Genomic DNA, 25484 nt, shown 5'->3' on the forward strand with positions numbered 1-25484 from the left:
TGTGGGTCATGTTGGGTCTCCGCACGGCACCCAAAGAGGACCTGCAATCGTCCGCCGCGGAGCTCGTGTACGGCCAGCCACTCCGCGTACCGGGAGATTTCCTGCCGCTTCTAACTGAGCCGTGGTCCGCAGCCGACCAACTCAGCAGCCACCGGGAAACAGCCAGGGCTTTTGCGCCTATCCCAACTTCACATCACGGCCTTCCATCTTCACACGTACCAGCGGAGCTAAAGAATGCTGAATTTGTATTCATTCGTCATGATGCCCATAGGGATCTGCTCAAGGCTCCTTACACAGGCCCTTTTCGTATACTGGAGACAGGTGACAAGAGTTTCTCTGTAGACATCGGTGGTAAACCCGAACACATATCCATTGACAGTCTCAAACCGGCACACCTGGACATCGACCGGCCAGTAGAGACTGCACAGCCACCACGACGTGGTCGACCTCCCACTGCATCCACGCCAGACCGAAGGCTTCCATCCGCCAGCCCGCCCGCTGTTCAACAACGTCCACTCCAAGAATACAGGAGTCGCTCTGACAGGCTTGTCAAACCTCCTAGTCGATTGACTTTTACTGTTAAAGACAATTCTGGGGGGGCGCATGTGGCAGAGCCACCAGGGGGACTCTGATCTAATGTATATAATTATCTTTAACAAATTATTAGCTACAGAATGAATCTGTATCTTTGTTCATATCATTGCATGTACATAGCGTGGTCCCTTTAAGAATGAGACCAAACGCGATGACGTCATCACGTTGATCACGTGATCCTCCAGCGGCGGGAAAACGTGATGACGTCATGACGTCAGGCTGGGGAACCGCCCTGGCCAGTCCTCGTGGAGCCAGCAAAGAGTACAGACCTGTAATGTAGTTCTCCTGTGTTTTCGTTTTAAACTCTGTTGATTAGTATTGTGCTGTCTTTCTTTAGCAATTTATGTTAGTTTTCCAGTTAATTCAGGGGTTTGAGTAATTTGGTTCGATTCCCATTGTGTGCCGCCACCTAGTGGATATTTGGTACCTAGCAACTGCAGTAAAAGTGCAGTAAAGCACAGTAAGTGCAGTAAAGTAAACTACTATATATCACAGACCTACAGCTACACATGGTCTGGGAAGTTATATTGTTGCCACGCTTGAGTCTTGGATATTATTTGTCTGTAAGTACTTGAGAATGTTATAGATGATTAGTGTACACTATATTTTGCAGAAAATGTTTAGTTTGTAACTTTTCTCTGTAAGCAAACTTACACAGCTAGCCGTGAAGTGCTCGCTCTCTGTCTAGCTGGTTAACTTGTAGCTGTATTTTGATGCACTATGTACAGGGCTAATTTAAAGAGAATGCCTTCCAGTTTGCTAAATGTATATTCACAGTAAGCTGTGTTTCCACGTGTTCGGTCATTTACATGCCAAATGTACTGTGTTGCTCAGGCGTACCTAAATTTGTGTATGCATATCAGTTATGTGCTTGTATACTAATGTGTGCTTCCATTTCTGTGTTGTATTTCAGTTTCACAATAAGAATCTTTCAGTAAAGTTTTACAAGAAAAGTCAAGCCTTGTGATTTTTATGGGAAGATAGCAAGTTGTTAGCTACCTGTCTAGCTCTGCATAGGAACGCGCTGCAAGGGCAGAATAAGTATTAAACATCGTTTGTTTGATAGACTGACTCGACCTCAGTCCTTTCGTTAGGAATCTAGCCATTCCTACATATTCAGTTGATCTTGAATTCAATTGATTGCATCCTAGTGATACGTCCAGTGTCACAGAGCAACATCGCGTGACCCAGGAACACCTGAAATCCATCCATAGAATCATAGAAAGTTACAGCACGGAAGGAGGCCATTTTGGCCCATCGTGTCCGCGCCGGCCAACAAACAGCTAACCAGCCTAATCCCATTTCCCAGCTCTCGGTCCATAGCCCTGCAGGTTACAGCATCCCAAGTGCACATCCAAGTACTTTTTAAATGAGGTTAGGGTTCCACCCTTTCAGGCAGTGAGTTCCAGACCCCCACAACCCTCTGGGTGAAGAAATTTCCCCTCAAATCGCCTCTAAATCTTCCCCCAATTACTTTAAATCTGTGCCCCCTGGATTTTGACCCCTCTGCTAAGGGAAATAGGTCCTTTCTATCCACTTTATCTATGTCCCTCATAATATTATACACCTCAATAAAGTCTCCCCTCAGCCTCCTCTGTTCCAAAGAAAACAGACCCAGCCTATCCAGTCTTTCTGATAGCTAAGATTCTCTACTCCCGGCAACATCCTTGTAAATCTCCTCTGTACCCTCTAGTGCAACCACATCTTTCCTGTAATGTGGTGACCAGAACTGCACGCAGTACTCTAGCTGAGGCCTAACTTGTGTTTTATACAGTTGAAGCATAACCCCCCCCTGCTCTTGTAGTCTATGCCTCGGCTAATAAAGGCAAGCATTCCGTATGCCTTCTTATCAACTTGGCCTGCTACCTTCAGGGATCTGTGGACATGCAATCCAAGGTCCCTTTGTTCCTCTACCCGACTCAGTGTCCTACCATTTAATGTGTATTCCCATGGCCCAGGAACACCAGAAATACATCTAGTGTCACAGGGCAACGTCCCATGGCCCAGGAACACCAGAAATACGTCCAGTGTCACAGGGCAACGTCCCAGTCCCAGGAACACCAGAAATACGTCCAGTGTCACAAGGCAACGTCCCAGTCCCAGGAACACCAGAAATACGTCCAGTGTCACAGGGCAACGTCCCATGGCCCAGGAACACCAGAAATACGTCCAGTGTCACAGGGCAACGTCCCATGGCCCAGGAACACCAGAAAATACGTCCAGTGTCACAAGGCAACGTCCCAGTCCCAGGAACACCAGGAATACGTCCAGTGTCACAGGGCAACGTCCCAGTCCCAGGAACACCAGAAATACGTCCAGTGTCACAGGGCAACGTCCCAGTCCCAGGAACACCAGAAATACGTCCAGTGTCACAGGGCAACGTCCCTTGGCCCAGGAACACCAGAAATACGTCCAGTGTCACAAGGCAACGTCCCAGTCCCAGGAACACCAGAAATACGTCCAGTGTCACAGGGCAACGTCCCATGGCCCAGGAACACCAGAAATACGTCCAGTGTCACAGGGCAACGTCCCAGTCCCAGGAACACCAGAAATACGTCCAGTGTCACAGGGCAACGTCCCAGTCCCAGGAACTCCAGAAATACGTCCAGTGTCACATGGCAACGTCCCATGGCCCAGGAACACCAGGAATACGTCCAGTGTCACAGGGCAATGACCCAGTCCCAGGAACAGGAACACCAGAAATACGTCCAGTGTCACAGGGCAACATCCCAGTCCCAGGAATACCAGAAATACATCCAGTGTCACAGGGCAACGTCCCAGTCCCAGGAACACCAGGAATACGTCCAGTGTCACAGGGCAATGTCCCAGTCCCAGGAACAGGAACACCAGAAATACGTCCAGTGTCACAGAGCAACGTCCCATGGCCCAGGAACACCAGAAATACGTCCAGTGTCACAGGGCAACGTCCCAGTCCCAGGAACACCAGAAATAAGTCCAGTGTCACAGGGCAACGTCCCAGTCCCAGGAACACCAGAAATACGTCCAGTGTCACAGGGCAACGTCCCAGTCCCAGGAACACCAGAAATACGTCCAGTGTCACAGGGCAACGTCCCAGTCCCAGGAACACCAGAAATACGTCCAGTGTCACAGGGCAACGTCCCATGGCCCAGGAACACCAGAAATACGACCAGTGTCACAGGGCAACGTCCCAGTCCCAGGAACACCAGAAATACGTCCAGTGTCACAGGGCAACGTCCCAGTCCCAGGAACACCAGAAATACGTCCAGTGTCACAGGGCAACGTCCCAGTCCCAGGAACACCAGAAATACGTCCAGTGTCACAGGGCAACGTCCCAGTCCCAGGAACACCAGAAATACGTCCAGTGTCACAGGGCAACGTCCCATGGCCCAGGAACACCAGAAATACGACCAGTGTCACAGGGCAACGTCCCAGTCCCAGGAACACCAGAAATACGTCCAGTGTCACAGGGCAACGTCCCAGTCCCAGGAACACCAGAAATACGTCCAGTGTCACAGGGCAACGTCCCATGGCCCAGGAACACCAGAAATACGTCCAGTGTCACAGGGCAACGTCCCAGTCCCAGGAACACCAGAAATACGTCCAGTGTCACAGGGCAACGTCCCAGTCCCAGGAACACCAGAAATACGTCCAGTGTCACAGGGCAACGTCCCATGGCCCAGGAACACCAGAAATACGTCCAGTGTCACAGCGTGTAGTAGTCAACGTGGGGAGGTTAGCATGCGGAGATGTGTGTGGGGAGGTCAGCCTTAGGTCAGTGTGCGGAGGTCAGTGTGCGGAGGTCAGTGAGAAGAGGTCAGTGTGCGGAGGTCAGTGAGAAGAGGTCAGTGAGAAGAGGTCAGTGAGAAGAGGTCAGTGAGAAGAGGTCAGTGTGGGGGGGGGTCAGTGTGGGGGGGGGTCAGTGTGGGGGGGTCAGTGTGGGGGGGTCAGTGTGGGGGGGGTCAGTGTGGGGGGGGTCAGTGTGGGGGGGGGTCAGTGTGGGGGGGGTCAGTGGGTGGTGGTAGTGTGGGGGGGGTCAGTGTGGGGGGGGGGTCAGTGTGGGGGGGGGGTCAGTGTGGGGGGGGTCAGTGTGGGGGGGGGTCAGTGTGGGGGGGGTCAGTGTGGGGGGGTCAGTGTGGGGGGGGGTCAGTGTGGGGGGGGTCAGTGTGGGGGGGGTCAGTGTGGGGGGGAGTCAGTGTGGGGGGGAGTCAGTGTGGGGGGGAGTCAGTGTGGGGGGGAGTCAGTGTGGGGGGGAGTCAGTGTGGGGGGGAGTCAGTGTGGGGGGAGTCAGTGTGGGGGGGAGTCAGTGTGGGGGGGAGTCAGTGTGGGGGGGAGTCAGTGTGGGGGGGAGTCAGTGTGGGGGGGAGTCAGTGTGGGGGGGAGTCAGTGTGGGGGGGAGTCAGTGTGGGGGGGAGTCAGTGTGGGGGGGAGTCAGTGTGGGGGGGAGTCAGTGTGGGGGGGAGTCAGTGTGGGGGGGAGTCAGTGTGGGGGGGAGTCAGTGTGGGGGGGAGTCAGTGTGGGGGGGAGTCAGTGTGGGGGGGAGTCAGTGTGGGGGGGAGTCAGTGTGGGGGGGAGTCAGTGTGGGGGGGAGTCAGTGTGGGGGGGAGTCAGTGTGGGGGGGAGTCAGTGTGGGGGGGAGTCAGTGTGGGGGGGAGTCAGTGTGGGGGGGAGTCAGTGTGGGGGGGAGTCAGTGTGGGGGGGAGTCAGTGTGGGGGGGAGTCAGTGTGGGGGGGAGTCAGTGTGGGGGGGAGTCAGTGTGGGGGGGAGTCAGTGTGGGGGGGAGTCAGTGTGGGGGGGAGTCAGTGTGGGGGGGAGTCAGTGTGGGGGGGACTCAGTGTGGGGGGGGACTCAGTGTGGGGGGGACTCAGTGTGGGGGGGACTCAGTGTGGGGGGGACTCAGTGTGGGGGGGACTCAGTGTGGGGGGGACTCAGTGTGGGGGGGACTCAGTGTGGGGGGGACTCAGTGTGGGGGGGACTCAGTGTGGGGGGGACTCAGTGTGGGGGGGACTCAGTGTGGGGGGGACTCAGTGTGGGGGGGACTCAGTGTGGGGGGGACTCAGTGTGGGGGGGACTCAGTGTGGGGGGGGGTCAGTGTGGGGGGGGTCAGTGTGGGGGGGGTCAGTGTGGGGGGGGTCAGTGTGGGGGGGTCAGTGTGGGGGGGGTCAGTGTGGGGGGGGTCAGTGTGGGGGGAGTCAGTGTGGGGGGGAGTCAGTGTGGGGGGGAGTCAGTGTGGGGGGGAGTCAGTGTGGGGGGGAGTCAGTGTGGGGGGGAGTCAGTGTGGGGGGGAGTCAGTGTGGGGGGGAGTCAGTGTGGGGGGGAGTCAGTGTGGGGGGGAGTCAGTGTGGGGGGGAGTCAGTGTGGGGGGGAGTCAGTGTGGGGGGGAGTCAGTGTGGGGGGGAGTCAGTGTGGGGGGGACTCAGTGTGGGGGGGACTCAGTGTGGGGGGGACTCAGTGTGGGGGGGACTCAGTGTGGGGGGGACTCAGTGTGGGGGGGACTCAGTGTGGGGGGGACTCAGTGTGGGGGGGACTCAGTGTGGGGGGGACTCAGTGTGGGGGGGGACTCAGTGTGGGGGGGGACTCAGTGTGGGGGGGACTCAGTGTGGGGGGGACTCAGTGTGGGGGGGACTCAGTGTGGGGGGGACTCAGTGTGGGGGGGACTCAGTGTGGGGGGGACTCAGTGTGGGGGGGGTGTCAGTGTTGGGGGGTCAGTGTGTGGGGGGGTCAGTGTGTGGGGGGGTCAGTGTGTGGGGGGGTCAGTGTGTGGGGGGGGTCAGTGTGTGGGGGGGGTCAGTGTGTGGGGGGGTCAGTGTGTGGGGGGGGTCAGTGTGTGGGGGGGTCAGTGTGGGGGGGGTCAGTGTGGGGGGGGGGGTCAGTGTGGGGGGGGTCAGTGTGGGGGGGGTCAGTGTGGGGGGGGTCAGTGTGGGGGGGGTCAGTGTGGGGGGGGGTCAGTGTGGGGGGGGTCAGTGTGGGGGGGGTCAGTGTGGGGGGGGGGTCAGTGTGGGGGGGGTCAGTGTGGGGGGGAGTCAGTGTGGGGGGGTCAGTGTGGGGGGGAGTCAGTGTGGGGGGGAGTCAGTGTGGGGGGGGTCAGTGTGGGGGGGGGGTCAGTGTGGGGGGGTCAGTGTGGTGGGGGTCAGTGTGGGGGGGGTCAGTGTGGGGGGGGTCAGTGTGGGGGGGGTCAGTGTGGGGGGGAGTCAGTGTGGGGGGGGTCAGTGTGGGGGGGAGTCAGTGTGGGGGGGGTCAGTGTGGGGGGGGGTCAGTGTGGGGGGGGGGGTCAGTGTGGTGGGGGTCAGTGTGGTGGGGGTCAGTGTGGGGGGGGTCAGTGTGGGGGGGTCAGTGTGGGGGGGGTCAGTGTGGGGGGGAGTCAGCAGTGTGGGGGGGAGTCAGTGTGGGGGGGGTCAGTGTGGGGGGGAGTCAGTGTGGGGGGGAGTCAGTGTGGGGGGGGTCAGTGTGGGGGGGGGGGTCAGTGTGGTGGGGGTCAGTGTGGTGGGGGTCAGTGTGGGGGGGGGTCAGTGTGGGGGGGGTCAGTGTGGGGGGGGTCAGTGTGGGGGGGTCAGTGTGGGGGGGGTCAGTGTGGGGGGGGTCAGTGTGGGGGGGGTCAGTGTGGGGGGGTCAGTGTGGGGGGGGTCAGTGTGGGGGGGGTCAGTGTGGGGGGGGTCAGTGTGGGGGGGTCGGGGTCAGTGTGGGGGGGGTCAGTGTGGGGGGGTCAGTGTGGGGGGGGTCAGTGTGGGGGGGTCAGTGTGGGGGGGTCAGTGTGGGGGGGGGTCAGTGTGGGGGGGGTCAGTGTGGGGGGGGTCAGTGTGGGGGGGGGTCAGTGTGGGGGGGGTCAGTGTGGGGGGGTCAGTGTGGGGGGGTCAGTGTGGGGGGGTCAGTGTGGGGGGGTCAGTGTGGGGGGGGTCAGTGTGGGGGGGAGTCAGTGTGGGGGGGAGTCAGTGTGGGGGGGAGTCAGTGTGGGGGGAGTCAGTGTGGGGGGGAGTCAGTGTGGGGGGGAGTCAGTGTGGGGGGGAGTCAGTGTGGGGGGGAGTCAGTGTGGGGGGGAGTCAGTGTGGGGGGGGAGTCAGTGTGGGGGGGAGTCAGTGTGGGGGGGGAGTCAGTGTGGGGGGGAGTCAGTGTGGGGGGGAGTCAGTGTGGGGGGGAGTCAGTGTGGGGGGGAGTCAGTGTGGGGGGGAGTCAGTGTGGGGGGGAGTCAGTGTGGGGGGGAGTCAGTGTGGGGGGAGTCAGTGTGGGGGGGAGTCAGTGTGGGGGGGAGTCAGTGTGGGGGGGAGTCAGTGTGGGGGGGAGTCAGTGTGGGGGGGAGTCAGTGTGGGGGGGAGTCAGTGTGGGGGGGGAGTCAGTGTGGGGGGGAGTCAGTGTGGGGGGGAGTCAGTGTGGGGGGGAGTCAGTGTGGGGGGAGTCAGTGTGGGGGGGAGTCAGTGTGGGGGGGGAGTCAGTGTGGGGGGGGAGTCAGTGTGGGGGGGAGTCAGTGTGGGGGGAGTCAGTGTGGGGGGGAGTCAGTGTGGGGGGGAGTCAGTGTGGGGGGGGAGTCAGTGTGGGGGGGAGTCAGTGTGGGGGGGAGTCAGTGTGGGGGGAGTCAGTGTGGGGGGGACTCAGTGTGGGGGGGACTCAGTGTGGGGGGGACTCAGTGTGGGGGGGACTCAGTGTGGGGGGGACTCAGTGTGGGGGGGACTCAGTGTGGGGGGGACTCAGTGTGGGGGGGACTCAGTGTGGGGGGGACTCAGTGTGGGGGGGGACTCAGTGTGGGGGGGACTCAGTGTGGGGGGGACTCAGTGTGGGGGGGACTCAGTGTGGGGGGGACTCAGTGTGGGGGGGTGTCAGTGTTGGGGGGGTCAGTGTGGGGGGGTCAGTGTGTGGGGGGGTCAGTGTGTGGGGGGGGGTCAGTGTGTGGGGGGGGTCAGTGTGTGGGGGGGTCAGTGTGTGGGGGGGTCAGTGTGGGGGGGTCAGTGTGGGGGGGTCAGTGTGGGGGGGGTCAGTGTGGGGGGGGGTCAGTGTGGGGGGGGGTCAGTGTGGGGGGGGGGTCAGTGTGGGGGGGGGTCAGTGTGGGGGGGGGTCAGTGTGGGGGGGGGGGTCAGTGTGGGGGGGGTCAGTGTGGGGGGGGTCAGTGTGGGGGGGGGTCAGTGTGGGGGGGGGTCAGTGTGGGGGGGGTCAGTGTGGGGGGGGGGTCAGTGTGGGGGGGGGGTCAGTGTGGGGGGGGGGTCAGTGTGGGGGGGGGTCAGTGGGGGGGGGTCAGTGTGGGGGGGGTCAGTGTGGGGGGGGGTCAGTGTGGGGGGGGGTCAGTGTGGGGGGGGGTCAGTGTGGGGGGGGGTCAGTGTGGGGGGGGGTCAGTGTGGGGGGGGGTCAGTGTGGGGGGGGGTCAGTGTGGGGGGGGGGTCAGTGTGGGGGGGGGTCAGTGTGGGGGGGGGTCAGTGTGGGGGGGGGGTCAGTGTGGGGGGGGGTCAGTGTGGGGGGGGGTCAGTGTGGGGGGGGGTCAGTGTGGGGGGGGGGTCAGTGTGGGGGGGGGTCAGTGTGGGGGGGGGTCAGTGTGGGGGGGGGTCAGTGTGGGGGGGGGTCAGTGTGGGGGGGGGTCAGTGTGGGGGGGGGTCAGTGTGGGGGGGGGGTCAGTGTGGGGGGGGGGTCAGTGTGGGGGGGGGGGTCAGTGTGGGGGGGGGTCAGTGTGGGGGGGAGTCAGTGTGGGGGGGGAGTCAGTGTGGGGGGGAGTCAGTGTGGGGGGGGAGTCAGTGTGGGGGGGGAGTCAGTGTGGGGGGGGAGTCAGTGTGGGGGGGGAGTCAGTGTGGGGGGGGGAGTCAGTGTGGGGGGGGAGTCAGTGTGGGGGGGGGAGTCAGTGTGGGGGGGGAGTCAGTGTGGGGGGGGAGTCAGTGTGGGGGGGGGGAGTCAGTGTGGGGGGGGAGTCAGTGTGGGGGGGGAGTCAGTGTGGGGGGGGGAGTCAGTGTGGGGGGGGAGTCAGTGTGGGGGGGGAGTCAGTGTGGGGGGGGAGTCAGTGTGGGGGGGGGAGTCAGTGTGGGGGGGGGAGTCAGTGTGGGGGGGGAGTCAGTGTGGGGGGGGAGTCAGTGTGGGGGGGGAGTCAGTGTGGGGGGGAGTCAGTGTGGGGGGGGAGTCAGTGTGGGGGGGGAGTCAGTGTGGGGGGGGAGTCAGTGTGGGGGGGGGAGTCAGTGTGGGGGGGGAGTCAGTGTGGGGGGGGAGTCAGTGTGGGGGGGGGAGTCAGTGTGGGGGGGGAGTCAGTGTGGGGGGGGAGTCAGTGTGGGGGGGGAGTCAGTGTGGGGGGGGAGTCAGTGTGGGGGGGGAGTCAGTGTGGGGGGGGAGTCAGTGTGGGGGGGAGTCAGTGTGGGGGGGGAGTCAGTGTGGGGGGGGAGTCAGTGTGGGGGGGAGTCAGTGTGGGGTGGGGAGTCAGTGTGGGGGGGGAGTCAGTGTGGGGGGGGGAGTCAGTGTGGGGGGGGAGTCAGTGTGGGGGGGGAGTCAGTGTGGGGGGGGAGTCAGTGTGGGGGGGGAGTCAGTGTGGGGGGGGGGAGTCAGTGTGGGGGGGAGTCAGTGTGGGGGGGGAGTCAGTGTGGGGGGGGAGTCAGTGTGGGGGGGGGAGTCAGTGTGGGGGGGGGAGTCAGTGTGGGGGGGGGAGTCAGTGTGGGGGGGGAGTCAGTGTGGGGGGGGAGTCAGTGTGGGGGGGGGAGTCAGTGTGGGGGGGGAGTCAGTGTGGGGGGGGGAGTCAGTGTGGGGGGGGAGTCAGTGTGGGGGGGGGAGTCAGTGTGGGGGGGGAGTCAGTGTGGGGGGGGAGTCAGTGTGGGGGGGGGAGTCAGTGTGGGGGGGGGGAGTCAGTGTGGGGGGGGAGTCAGTGTGGGGGGGAGTCAGTGTGGGGGGGGGAGTCAGTGTGGGGGGGGAGTCAGTGTGGGGGGGGGAGTCAGTGTGGGGGGGGAGTCAGTGTGGGGGGGGAGTCAGTGTGGGGGGGGGAGTCAGTGTGGGGGGGGAGTCAGTGTGGGGGGGGAGTCAGTGTGGGGGGGGAGTCAGTGTGGGGGGGGAGTCAGTGTGGGGGGGGAGTCAGTGTGGGGGGGGGAGTCAGTGTGGGGGGGGGAGTCAGTGTGGGGGGGGGGTGAGTGTGGGGGGGAGTCAGTGTGGGGGGGGAGTCAGTGTGGGGGGGGAGTCAGTGTGGGGGGGAGTCAGTGTGGGGGGGAGTCAGTGTGGGGGGGAGTCAGTGTGGGGGGGGGTCAGTGTGGGGAGGTCACTCCTGACTCCACTCCCGACCCCCGACCTGGACTCCACTCCCGACCCCCGACCTGGACTCCACTCCCGACCCCCGACCTGGACTCCACTCCCGACCCCCGACCTGGACTCCACTCCCGACCCTCGACCTGGACTCCACTCCCGACCCCCGACCTGGACTCCACTCCCGACCCCCGACCTGGACTCCACTCCCGACCCTCGACTCCACTCCCGACCCCCGACCTGGACTCCACTCCCGACCCCTGACTCCTCTTCTGACCCCTGACCTGGAACCCTGTCCCTGGGCCTAGGCTCTGCTCCCACTACTAATGCCCCAATGTGTATAAAGGTGAAAAAGCAGCTTTTTTGGCAGATATTTGGAATAGGCTAGAAGCAGGAGTTTGGCATCTGATGAGAGGTGTGCATTGGAATAGACAAGATGGGCACCGACCTGTATCCACGGCACACAGTATAGCAGAAATCAGTAAACATATGGAGCACTTCATTTCAATGAACAGGAAAGCAATAGTGAGCCGCATTTGGTATTTCGGACCTGTAGATACAAACACATGAAGGGGAAATTAAACCAGGCAGGATCACCAGAACATCCAAGTTATCAAGCTTCAAATTGAAATATATGAAAGTGATTAAACTTGTAATAAATAACAGGAACAGAAAATGCATTCAGTACCCTTGTATTTCTTGAGGCCAAAGAAGATGATGAAGACAATTGCAGCAAAGGACATCATTGTACTGACCAGAGCAATGGCAGAGGCGACAAGAATCCGTTTATGGAGAAACTGTATTCCTGCAAAAGAGAACTGCAGTAAATTTACTTCAATTCCAACAAACGGTGGAAAACAGAACCATTTAATAGTCTTGTACATACATCACAAAGCTAACCGGACTTTCAAACACTTCCCCTGCCTCCCACAGCCTCCCTTTGGAAAGGAACGACCTACTGGGAAAGGGTAGCAGGTTGTGGGGCGGCCCTTGATGACCAGAAGTGCAGACTCACCAGCTTGGGAAAGATTTCAGATACTGGGACTGTTTCCACTGGTGTAAAGAGGTTAGGAGGTTTTTTAAAATTATGGAAGTTTGTATAGAATGAATAAGGAAAGACAAGAGGTCATTAATTTAAAACTGTCACAGGGCACAAGGCGAGGGGTTAGGAGAAATATCTTTACAGAGGCTTGTTGGAACATGGAATTCTTTGTTATAGGGAGTGGCTGAAGCTGAGACAATCTAAAGAAAGATTAAATAAACATGTGAAGCACATGGAGGTACAGGGCTATGTGGAGACAGCAAGACAGTGGGATTACCTTGATACTTCTGTGCAAAGAGCCAGCACAGACATGAAGGGCCAAATGGCCTCCTACTGTGCTATAAACGTTGATGGTTCTTAGAACATACATACAGAGTGGGCCTGATGGACTGGATAGCCTTCACTGACTTTGGACCAAACTATATTATTATATTTCCCCTAGGACTCTGCTAATGGCATTACTGATTCAGCCACGAGCCTGAAGGCCGAGGTCCAACAAAAAACTCGCGACCTAAAGAACAGATGATGGGTGGAGAAAGTGCAGGAGATCCAGCAGCTAGCCGACAACCACGACGTGCATGGATTCTTTAGTGCAGTCAAGACCACCTATGGTCCAAGCACACAAGATCCTACCCTACTACAGGCCAAGAACGGAGAGGTACTCATCAAGGAAAGAGAGGCAGTCAGCGCCCGCTGGAAGGAGCACTTCGAAGATCTCCTTAACCGAGACTCTGTCTTTGACATGAGTGTCCTCAACGCCATCCTGCAGCATGCTACCCGCCACCATCTCAGCACAACCCCAGCCCGGCATGAGGCTGAAAAGGCCATCCGACAACTGAAGAACAACAAGGCCTCAGGAGCAGATGGAATCCCCGTCGAGGCGCTAAAGCATGGTGGAGAAGCACTACTGGGGCAAATTCATGAACTCATTTCTCTTATCTGGAAGGAGGAGAGCATGCCAGGGGATCTCAGAGACACCGTAATTGTGACCATCTTCAAGAAAGGTGACAAGTCCAATTGCGGTAATTACAAAGGAGTTTCCCTGCTGTCTGCCACAGGGAAAGTCATCGCAAGAATCCTCCTCAATCGCCTTCTCCCAGTGGCCGAAGAGCTCCTCCCAGAGTCGCAATGCAGATTCCGCCCGCTAAGGGGCACAGTGGACATGATCTTCACGGCATGACAATTACAAGAGAAATGCAGGGAACAGCACCAACCGCTGTACACGGCCTTCTTTTATCTCACAAAGGCCTTCGACACTGTCAACCGTGAGGGATTATGGAGAGCCCTCCTCAAATTCGGCTGCCCTCAAAAGTTTGTCACCATCCTATGCCTGCTTCACGACGACATGCAAGCTGTGATCCTGACCAACGGTTCCACCACAGACCCAATTCACGTATGAACCGGGGTCAAGCAAGGCTGTGTCATCGCACCAATGCTCTTCTCGATCTTCCTTGCTGCAATGCTCCATCTCACCCTCAGTAAGCTCCCCGCTGGAGTGGAGCTAATTTATAAAACAAACGGGAAACTGTTCAACCTCCGTCGCCTCCAATCCAGATCCAAGGTCGTCCCATCCTCTGTCGTCAAATTACAGTATGCAGACGACGTTTGCGTCTGCACTCACTCGGAGGTCGAACTCCAAACCATCGTCAACACCTTCACTGAAGCGTACGAGAGCATGGGCCATACACTAGACATCCGTAAGACAAAGGTCCTCTAGCAACCTGCCCCCGCCACACAGTGCTGCCCCCCGATTATCAAAATCCACGACAAGGCCTTGGACAACGTGGACCACTTTCCATACCTTGGGAGCCTACTGTCAACAAGGGCAGACGTCGATGACGAAGTCCAACACCGCCTTCAGTGTGCCAGTGCAGCCTTCGGTCGCCTGAGGAAGAGAGTGTTTGAAGACCAGGACCTCAAACCCAGCACTAAGCTCATGGTCTACAGAGCAGCAGTGATACCCGCCCTGTTGTATGCCTCAGAGACATGGACCATGTACAGCAGGCACCTCAAAGTACTGGAGAGGTACCACCAACGCTGCCTCCGCAAGACCCTGCAAATCCATTGCCAGGATAGGCGCACCAACGTTGGTGTTCTCGCTCAGGCCAACATCCCCAGCATCGAAGCTTTGACCACGGTCAATCAGCTCCGATGGATGGGTCACATTGTCCGCATGCCCAATACGAGACTCCCCAAACAAGCACTCTACTCGGAGCTCCAGCACGGCAAGAGAGCCCCAGGTGGGCAGAGGAAATGCTTCAAGGACACCCTCAAAGTCTCCTTGGAAAAAGTGCAACATCCCCACTGACCCAAGACCGCACAAAGTGGAGGAGAAGCATCTGGGACAGCGCCGAACACCTCAAGTCTCTTCGCCAGGAGCAAGTGGAAGCCAAGTGCAGGCAGCGCAAGGAGCGCACATCAACCCAAGCACCCCACCCACCCGTCCCTTCAACCACCATCTGCCCCACCTATGGCAGAGACTGTAGGTCCCGCATTGGACTCATCAGTCACCTGTGAACTCATTTTTAATGTGGAAGCAAGTCATCCTCGGTTCCGAGAGACTGCCTAAGGAGGAGAAGACTGATTCAGCCACGATTCAATCTGTAAGAACAGCCATGGTTAAGCTGTGCATGATTTCCATTTACTATGTTGTTTGCTCTTTAATAGAATAGCACAGTTGAGGTCATGAATGCTGTAGACAGGGAAAACTGTGAACAAATGTGTCCAGCCAGTGCCATGGGACACATTTCAGTACAAAATACAGCAGCTCTGTCTCAGTCAGTGCTTCCCTCATTTTACTGATTGTGATACACAAGACTACATTCATAACTTAGATGCACCACACAGTTTTAGCATGTTGTCTGCAATCAAACATCTACTTATAGCATGTCAGGTGCATTGTTTGTATTCATGTTTTGACAATACCAAGTGTAATTCTGTCATGTTATATATTTTGTTTATGCAATGTTAGTTATACAGTGGGAAAGCTGTCAATTCCACTAATACTAGTAAAATTCCATCTCCCAACATATTTCACCTGGGAAAATCAGCTGGTCAGGCAACACTGATCAAAGTCTGCGACATGGCAGGAGGAACCACACAGGGCAAGATCCCACAATAGTGGCAGATTCATAGAGAGGGTAAATCTTGGAGACAAGAAAAAGAGGAAATGGAAATATCACAGCAAGGATCTCACATCAATCAACAAGAAATAGCCGGGTCAAGCTGTACTATCCCATAGAAACATAGAAGATAGGAGCAGGAGTAGGCCATTCGGCCCCTCGAGCCTGCTCCGCCATTCAATGCGATCATGGCTGATCATCCAAATTCAGTACCCAGTCCCTGTCTTCTCCCCATACCCCTTGATCCCTTTAGCCTTAAGAAAAATATCCAACTCCTTCTTGAATACATTTAATGTATTGGCCTCTACTGCCTTCTGTGGTAGAGAATTCCACAGGTTCACCACTCTCTGGGTGAAGAAATTCCTCCTCATTTCTGTCCTAAATGGCCTACCCCTTATCCTTAGACTGTGACCCCTGGTTCTGGATTCCCCGACCATCGGGAACATCCTTCCTGCATCTAGTGTGTCCAGTCCTGTCAGAATTTTATAACTTTCAATGAGATCCCCTCTCATTCTTCTAAACTCCAGCGAGTACAAGCCCAACCGACCCAATCTCTCCTCATACGTCATTCCTGCCATCCCAGGTATCAGCCTGGTGAATCTCCGCTGAACTCCTTCCATGGCAAGAACATCCTTCCTCAGATATGGCGACCAAAACTGCACACAATACTCAAGATGTGGTCTCACCAAGGCCCTGTATAACTGCAGCAAGACATCCTTGTTCCTGTACTCAAACCCTCTCGCTACGAAGGACAACATGCCATTTGCCTTCTTAACCGCCTGCTGCACCTGCATGCTTACCTTCAGGGACTGGTGCACAAGGACACCCAGGTCTAGTTGCACTTCCCCTTCTCCCAATCTATTGCCATTCAGATAATAATCTGCCTTCCTGTTTTTGCCACCAAAGTGGATAACCTCGCATTTATCCACATTATATTGCATCTGCCGTGCTTTTGCCCAATCACCCAGCCTGTCCAAATCATTCTGGAGTTTCTTGGCATCCTCCTCACAGCAATAGTAATTTGGAGATATTACATCTAGTTCCCTTGTCTAGATCATTAATATATATTGTGAATAGCTGGGGCCCAAGGACCGATCCCTGCGGTACCCCACTAGTCACTGCCTGCCACTCGGAAAAAGACCCATTTATTCCAACTCTTTGCTTTCTGTCTGCCAACCAGTTCTCTATCCAAGTCAATACCTTGCCCCCAATCCCATGTGCCTTAACTTTACACGCTAATCTGTTATGCAGGACCTTATCGAAAGCCTTCTGAAAGTCCAAATACACCACATAGAAACATAGAAGATAGGAGCAGGAGTAGGCCATTCGGCCCTTCGAGCCTGCTCCGCCATTCAATGTGATCATGGCTGATCATCCAAATTCAGTACCCTGTCCCTGCCTTTTCCCCATATCCCATGATCCCTTTAGCCTCAAGAAATATATCCAACTCTTTCTTGAATATATTTAATGAACTAGCCTCCACCGCCCTCTGTGGCAGAGAATTCCACAGGTTCACCACTCTCTGGGTGAAGAAATTCCTCCTCATTTCAGTCCTAAATGGCTTACCCCTTATCCTTAGACTATGACCCCTGGTTCTGGACTCCCCGGCCATCAGAAACATCCTTCCTGCATCCAGTCTGTCCAGACTTGACAGAATTTTATAGGTTTCGATGAGATCCCCTCTCAATCTTCTAAACTCCAGTGAGTATAAGCCCAATCGACACAATCTCTCCTCATACGTCATTCCTGCCATCCCAGGTATCAGCCTGGTGAATCTTCGTTGCACTCCCTCCATGGCAAGAACGTCCTTCCTCGGGTAAGGTGACCAAAACTGCACACAATACTCAAGGTGCGGTCTCACCAAGGCCCTGTACAACTGTAGCAAGACATCCTTGTTCCTGTACTCGAACCATCTTGCTACGAAGGCCAACATACCATTTGCCTTCTTAACCGCCTGCTGCACCTGCATGCTTACCTTCAGCGACTGGTGCACAAGGACACCCAGGTCTGTTTGCACTTCCCCTTCTCCCAATCTATTGCCATTCAAATAATAATCTGCCTTCCTGTTTTTGCCACCAAAGTGGATAACCTCACATTTATCCACATTATAGTGCATTTGCCATGTTTCTGCCCAATCACCCAACCTGTCCAAATCGTACTGGAGTTTCCCGACATCCTCTGGTTCTCCGTTATCTATTTTACCAGTTACATCCTCAAAAATTCCAGTAGATTAGTCAAGCACGATTTACCTTTTGTAAATCCATGTTGACTTTGTCCGATCCTGTCACTGTTTTCCAAGTGCTCTGCTGGTACATCTTTTATAATGGACTCTAGCATTTTCCCCACTATCGATGTCAGGCTTACCGGTCTGTAATTCCCCGTTTTCTCTCTACCACCTTTTTTGAATAGTGGGTTAACATTAGCTACCCTCCGGAGAGGGCCTTTGGCATAGCGGTAAGCATCCCCGCCGCTGGGCCAGAAGGTGTCGGGTTTCGAACCCCGCTCCAAACAGTCCCGGCAAGTAGAGTTGGAGCTCCGGCTCTAAATTCTGGGTTGACATCCAGTGGGATACTTGCGTCCGTGGGTGTGGGTGCCCCCACCACTCGTATGGGTTGTGGGAGCCCGTAAAACCCTCCCGCCATAGGACTAACCACACTAATGGCTGGTATGAAGATGGTTACGGTCACGGAAGGAGCGTTTAACGCGGCCAGAAATCCTTCCACTACTTCATACTGTTCCCCAAAGGGAACAGTGTGTAGACACGATAAGAAGCTGCTGCCCTCCAATCCATGGGTACTGTTCCAGATTCCATCGAATGCTGTACTATCCCACATCAATCAATTGGAAATAGCCGGGTCGATCTGTACTATCCCACATCAATCAACAGGAAATAGCCGGGTCGATCTGTACTATCCCACATCAATCAATTGGAAATAGCCGGGTCGATCTGTACTATCCCACATCAATCAACAGGAAATAGCCGGGTCGATCTGTACTATCCCACATCAATCGATTGGAAATAGCCGGGTCGATCTGTACTGTCCCACATCAATCAATTGGAAATAGTCGGGTCGATCTGTACTATTGTGGCAAAGCCACCAAAGAGACTCTCACAGTAACTTGTACAATTGTCTTTAATCATTATTGTTACCTTTCAATGTTTGCCCTGTTCAAACAGCGCGGGATCGGTAAAATCGCAATCTGACGCGATGATGTCATCACGTGGGTCACATGACGTTCCCAACGGCGGGAAACGTGATGACGTTAGGGTTGAAGGGCGTTTCCAGTAGTCCTCGTGGAGTGAGCTAGTGTACAGACCTGTTTGGAGTTTCTCCTGCGTTTCTTGTTTTGTAATACTTTCAGTGCATTAAACTAAGTTTGTTAACTACCAGTTTAGTTCACAGTGCTTTTGTTAGGAGTGCATAGACACCTACATTGGTGGATGTGAAAAATCGACGCCTCGTTCACGCCGCCACGCTCGACGGTATTTCAGGTGCGCACAGCACAGCTGCGCCGCACTCGGTCTCCTGCGCGGGGCCACCTCCCGACGACTTCTCCCGCCTTCTCGGGGACTTCCCCGAGCTGACAAAGCCCACCTTTTCAGCTTCGACCGCCAAGCATCGGGTGGAGCATCATATTTCGACAACCGGCTCTCCTGTCTACGCCAGGGCGCGGCGTTTGGAGCCCAGCAAGCTCGCAGCGGCGAAGGCGGAGTTCGCCGTGATGGAGAAGCTGGGGATTATTCGCCGATCCAATAGTCCCTGGTCTTCACCGCTCCACATCGTCCCAAAGCCCGGCGGGGGATGGCGGCCCTGTGGCGACTATCGTCACCTCAATGAGATAACGACGCCCGCCCGTTACCCCATCCCCCACATACAAGATTTCTCTGCGCATTTGGCGGGGAAGTCAATATTCTCAAAGGTCGACCTCGTCCGTGGGTACCATCAGGTCCCAGTGCACCCCCAGGATGTCCAAAAGACGGCGGTCATCACCCCTTTTCGACTTTTTGAATTCCTCCGCATGCCCTTTGGGCTTAAAAACGCAGCGCAGGCATTCCAGCGCCTTATGGACTCGGTTCTGCGGGACCTCGATTTTTTGTTCGTCTACTTGGATGACATTCTGATTGCTAGCACCACAAAGGATGAACACCTCAAGCATCTCTGCGTCCTTTTTCAATGGCTTCAGCAGCACGGCCTCATTGTGAACCAGGACAAATGTCGTTTCGGTTTGGCGCAGCTCGATTTTCTAGGCCACCGCATAACTTCCGCAGGGGCAACGCCGCTTCGAGCTAAGGTGGAGGCGATCACGGCGCTCCCGAAGCCGCAATCAGTGAAAGCTTTACAGGAGTTCCTAGGGATGGTAAATTTTTACCACCGGTTCGTCCCCAGGGCCGCACAACTCATGCAGCCGCTCTACGGGAAAGGAGCCCGTGGTTTGGTCGCAAGAAATGGGTCGCGCCTTCGAGGATACGAAGACCGCGCTTGCGAACGCGACGATGTTGGCACATCCCCTGCCAGGAGCTATCATCGCCCTCATGACGGACGCGTTGGATTACGCTGTGGGGGCCGTCCAGGAGCAATGGGTTGACGGCGCATGGCAGCCTCTGGCATTTTTTAGCCGCCAGCTGCAATGGCACGAACGTCGGTACAGTACTTTCAACAGGGAGCTGTTCACTTTGTTTCTGGCCATCCGCCACTTCCGATTCCTCCTCGAAGGGCGCCGCTTCACTGCATTTGTTGACCACAAACCCTTGATGTTCGCGATGGCCAAGACAGCTGAACCGTGGTCGGCTCGGCAACAACGACAGCTCACTTACATCTCCGAGTTCACCACCGACATCAGGCACGTGGCTGGCAAGGACAACGTCGTCGCTGATTGCCTCTCCCACGCTGCCGTCCAGACTTCGCAAGAATGGCAGCCGACCAGGCTGCCGACCCGGAGACTCAGGCCTTTCGTTCTGTCCTCGCCAGCCTCCAGCCGAGAGATGTACCGTTCCATGCGGCAGGTACCACTCTACTCTGCGACGTTTTGTTGGGTGCACCCCGTCCGATTGTGCCGTCCACCTGGCGCCGAGGCGTTTTCGACACCATACACGGGCTGTCGCATCCTGGAGTGTGGGCGTCGCAGAAGCTGCTAGTCTCCAAATTCGTCTGGCGAGGAATACGCAAAGAAGTCCGCGACTGGGCGAACACTTGTGTGGTTTGTCAACGGGCCAAGGTGCAACAGCACGTCAGGGCCCCTCTGGCCACCTTCGAGGTACCGGAGCGGCATTGCGACCACATTCACGTTGACCTAGTGGGCCCACTTCCACCGTCCCGTGGTTTTACGCACCTTCTGACAATGGTGGATCGCACCACGAGGTGGCCGGAGGTGGTTCCCCTGACATCCACCACCTCTGCGGATGTCGCCGAGCCTTCATCTCATCATGGGTAGCCCGGTTTGGTGTCCCTGCGGATATTTAGTCAGATCGCGGGCCACAATTATCGTCGGAACTATGGAATGAGGTAGCCTCAGCATTAGGCACTAAACTACACCGCACTACGGCTTATCACCCGCAAGCGAACGGCTTGTGCGAGCGGTTCCACCATTCATTGAAGGCGTCGCTCAGGGCTAGCCTTCTGGATGCAGCATGGGTCGATAAACTGCCGTGGGTGATGCTAGGACTGCGCACGGCGCCGAAGGAAGATCTACAGTCGTCGGCCGCGGAAATGGTTTACGGTCAGCCACTTCGAGTTCCAGGCGAGTTCCTGCCGTCCCCTACGCGGCCGTGGTCTGCAGCCAGTCAGCGAGAGGCCCATCGGGACGCGGCTCAGTGTTTCCGCCCAGTTCCGACCTCGCAGCACGGTTTGCCTTCTTCCAACATCCCTGGGGAGCTGTCAAAGTCCAAGTTTGTCTTTGTGCGCCAAGACGGCCATCGTACCCCGCTCGCACCTCCTTATGCAGGTCCGTTCCAGGTTCTACAGACCGGGGACAAGAGTTTTGTGATCGACGTCGGGGGCAAGCCTGATCACATCTCCGTTGATCTCCTCAAACCTGCGCACCTGGACCTCGAACAGCCGGTCGAACTGGCGCAGCCTCCGCGCCGGGGCCGGCCGCCGCTATGCCAAACCGCCTCGTGCTACCTGCCTCTCGCCACCTGCTCAGCGTTTTCCTCTCCGAGAATTTAGGAGTCGGTCAAACAGGCTTGTCCGACCTCCTCGGCGATTGACTTTCCTCATTAAAGACAATTCTGGGGGGGCTTATGTGGCAAAGCCACCAAAGAGACTCTCACAGTAACTTGTACAATTGTCTTTAATCATTATTGTTACCTTTTAATGTTTGCCCTGTTTAAACAGCGCGGGTTCGGTAAAATCCCGATCTGACGCGATGATGTCATCACGTGGGTCACGTGACGTTCCCAACGGCGGGAACGTGAGGGTTGAAGGGCGTTTCCAGTAGTCCTCGTGGAGTGTGCTAGTGCACAGACCTGTTTGGAGTTTCTCCTGCGTTTGTTGTTTTGTAATACTTTCAGTGCATTAAACTAAGTTTGTTAACCACCAGTTTAGTTCACAGTGTTTTTGTTAGGAGTGCATAGTCTCCTACACTATCCCACATCAATCAATTGGAAATAGCCGGGTCGATCTGTACTATCCCACATCAATCAATTGGAAATAGCCGGGTCGAACTGTACTATCCCACATCAATCAAGTGGAAATAGCCGGGTCGATCTGTACTATCCCACATCAATCAAGTGGAAATAGCCGGGTCGATCTGTACCTTCCCACATCAATCAACAGGAAACAGCCGGGTCGATCTGTACTATCCCCCATCAATCAACAGGAAATAGCCCGGTCGATCTGTACTATCCCCCATCAATCGATTGGAAATAGTCGGGTCGATCTGTACTATCCCCCATCAATCAACAGGAAATAGCCCGGTCGATCTGTACTATCCCCCATCAATCGATTGGAAATAGTCGGGTCGATCTGTACTATCCCCCATCAATCAACAGGAAATAGCCGGGTCGATCTGTACTATCCCACGTAAATCAATTGGAAATAGCCGGGTCGATCTGTACTATCCCCCATCAATCGATTGGAAATAGTCGGGTCGATCTGTACTATCCCCCATCAATCGATTGGAAATAGTCGGGTCGATCTGTACTATCCCCCATCAATCAACAGGAAATAGCCGGGTCGATCTGTACTATCCCCCATCAATCGATTGGAAATAGTCGGGTCGATCTGTACTATCCCACATCAATCGACAGGAAACAGCCGGGTCGATCTGTACTATCCCACATCAATCAACAGGAAATAGCCGGGTCGATCTGTACTATCCCACATCAATCAACAGGAAATAGTCGGGTCGATCTGTACTATGCCACATCAATCAAGTGGAAATAGCCGGGTCGATCTGTACTATCCCACATCAATCAACAGGAAATAGTCGGGTCGATCTGTACTATCCCACATCAATCAATTGGAAATAGCCGGGTCGATCTGTACTATCCCACATCAATCAATTGGAAATAGCCGGGGCGATCTGTACTATCCCACATCAATCAATTGGAAATAGCCAGGTCGATCTGTACTATCCCAGATCAATCAATTTGAAATATCCGGGTCGATCTGTACTATCCCACACCAATCAACAGGAAATAGCCGGGTCGATCTGTACTATGCCACATCAATCAATTGGAAATAGCCGGGTCGATCTGTACTAATCCACATCAACCAACAGGAAATAGCCGGGTCGATCTGTACTATCCCACATCAATCAACAGGAAATAGCTGGGTCGATCTGTACTATCCCACATCAATCAATTGGAAATAGCCGGGTCGATCTGTACTATCCCACATCAATCAATTGGAAATAGCCGGGTCGATCTGTACTATCCCACATCAATCGATTGGAAATAGCCGGGTCGATCTGTACTATCCCACATCAATCGATTGGAAATAGCCGGGTCGAACTGTACTATCCCACATCAATCGATTGGAAATAGCCGGGTCGATCTGTACCTTCCCACATCAATCAACAGGAAATAGCCGGGTCGATCTGTACTATCCCACATCAATCAACTGGAAATAGCCGGGTCGATCTGTACTATCCCACATCAATCAACTGGAAATAGCCGGGTCGGTCTGTACTGTCCCACATCAATCAATTGGAAATAGCCGGGTCGATCTGTACTATCCCACATCAATCAATTGGAAATAGCCGGGTCGATCTGTACTATCCCACATCAATCAACAGGAAATAGCCGGGTCGATCTGTACTATCCCACATCAATCAACAGGAAATAGCCGGGTCGATCTGTACTATCCCACATCAATCAATTGGAAATAGCCGGGTCGATCTGTACTATTCCACATCAATCAATTGGAAATAGCCGGGTCGATCTGTGTGGAGTTTGCACATTCTCCCCGTGTTTGCGTGGGTTTCCTCCGGGTGCTCCGGTTTCCTCCCACAGTCCAAAGATGTGCGGGTTAGGTTGATTGGTTATGATAAATTGACCCTTAGTGTTAGGGGGATTAAATACGTGGGGTTACGGGGATAGGGTGGGATATGTGTCGGTGCAGGCTCGATGGGCCGAAATGGCCTCTATCTGCACTGTGGGGTTTCTGTGATTTCTGTGTGATATATCACATCAATCAATTGGAAATAGCCGGGTCGATCCGTACTATATCACATCAATCAATTGGAAATAGCCGGGTCGATCTGTACTATCCCACATCAATCGATTGGAAAGAGCCGGGTCGATCTGTACTATCCCACATCAATCGATTGGAAATAGCCGGGTCGATCTGTACTATCCCACATCAATCAATTGGAAATAGCCGGGTCGATCTGTACTATCCCACATCAATCAATTGGAAATAGCCGGGTCGATCTGTACTATATCACATCAAACAATTGGAAATAGACGGGTCGATCTGTACTATCCCACGTCAATCAACAGGAAATAGCCGGGTCGATCTGTACTATCCCACATCAGTCAACAGGAAATAGCCCGGTCGATCTGTACTATCCCACATCAATCAATTGGAAATAGCCGGGTCGATCTGTACTGTCCCACATCAATCAATTGGAAATAGCCGGGTCGATCTGTACTATCCCACATCAATCGATTGGAAATAGCCGGGTCGATCTGTACTATCCCACATCAATCAATTGGAAATAGCCGGGTCGATCTGTACTATCCCACATCAATCAATTGGAAATAGCCGGGTCGATCTATCCTATCCCACATCAATCAATTGGCAATAGCCGGGTCGATCTGTACTAATCCACATCAATCAACAGGAAATAGCCGGGTCGATCTGTACTATCCCACATCAATCAACAGGAAATAGCCAGGTCGATCTGTACTATCCCACATCAATCAATTGGAAATAGCCGGGTCGATCTGTACTATCCCACATCAATCAACAGGAAATAGCCGGGTCGATCTGTACTATCCCACATCAATCAATTGGAAATAGCCGGGTCGATCTGTACTATCCCACATCAATCAACAGGAAATAGCCGGGTCGATCTGTACTATCCCACATCAATCAATTGGAAATAGCCGGGTCGATCTGTACTATCCCACATCAATCAACAGGAAATAGCCGGGTCGATCTGTATTATCCCACATCAATCAATTGGAAATAGCTGGGTCGATCTGTACTATCCCACATCAATACTGTAAACTGTAAGATTCGCGAAATTTTCATTAAATAATCACGTAGAAAAGTAGGGTTAATAAAACAGCTTTATTGACCAAAAGAAGCTTATACAGAGAAACCTTTGATAAAAGGGCACACATAATGGCCGCCAGACCTCGTGACCAGCTTCTGGGACCATTTGAATTTCTGTTACTGCAAGCCAGACAGGCTTGTGGATTGAGGACATTAAAAGCCCGCGAAAACCAGTTTCGGGAAGCCGAAACTCATGGAACTGAGTATACATATTGATTAGATTATGAGTACAGGACAGATTTGGGTGGCAGGATGAGACCCATCAAGAAATGGGAGGAGAATTGAACGAACGCTTAAGCCCATTACACTGTACAAAGAGAAGCCGTTTAACAGCCATCCAGGGCAATCTCCAGACCAATCAATATACAAACCAAGTTACGGTAACAAAGCAAAGACATTATCGGCCCAGGAAGGCCAGTTCAGCTATCACCGACTCCCGTTATGAAGACAAAACACCCCTGCAGAGAGTTCTGCCTGCCAAAATTATTACAAAGACAGGACTATGATTTGGTGGGAGATAAGAATGTTCCAAAAGGGTATAACTGTGGATTAAGTAAAGTCCATCAGAGAGTTCTCCATCGGTACGCTTCGGGACAGACTCCATCGGAACCAAGCAGCACTCCGGTTCGGACCGTGTTCAGTGTTCGGCCAGGCAAGGCCCGGCCACGACGAAAGGACGATGAGAAGATTTCGGCTTGGAAGCCAGCTCGGCCAGGCAAGGCCCGGCCACGACGGGAAGACGACGAGGGAGGCCCGGGTACTTTTGTCGGGAGATCATCGACGACCCAGGCCGGAGGAGAAGTCCCTCAGGGCCCAGGTACCCCAGCTCTCAGAAGG

General features: G+C 55.1%; 1 protein-coding gene across 2 annotated transcripts in view; it reads right to left on the reverse strand.

Annotated features, from left to right (window-relative positions):
- The window catches only part of LOC147105428 (uncharacterized), a 233887-nt gene that overhangs the window by 205908 nt on the left and 2495 nt on the right, over nt 1–25484 (reverse strand). For both annotated transcript variants that reach the window (XM_086011767.1, XM_086011768.1), the window contains exons 2-3: nt 11447–11563; nt 11207–11308 (exon numbers count right to left, since the gene is read on the reverse strand). In XM_086011767.1, the coding sequence (XP_085867893.1) occupies nt 11207–11308; nt 11447–11504 (160 nt within the window). In that variant the 5' untranslated portion in view covers nt 11505–11563. The remainder of the gene's footprint in view (nt 1–11206; nt 11309–11446; nt 11564–25484) is intronic.

Source organism: Somniosus microcephalus, chromosome 18 (genome assembly GCF_052327205.1).
Source record: "Somniosus microcephalus isolate GS21.2 chromosome 18, FLI_Smic_1.0, whole genome shotgun sequence".
Taxonomy (NCBI): Eukaryota; Metazoa; Chordata; class Chondrichthyes; order Squaliformes; family Somniosidae; genus Somniosus; species Somniosus microcephalus.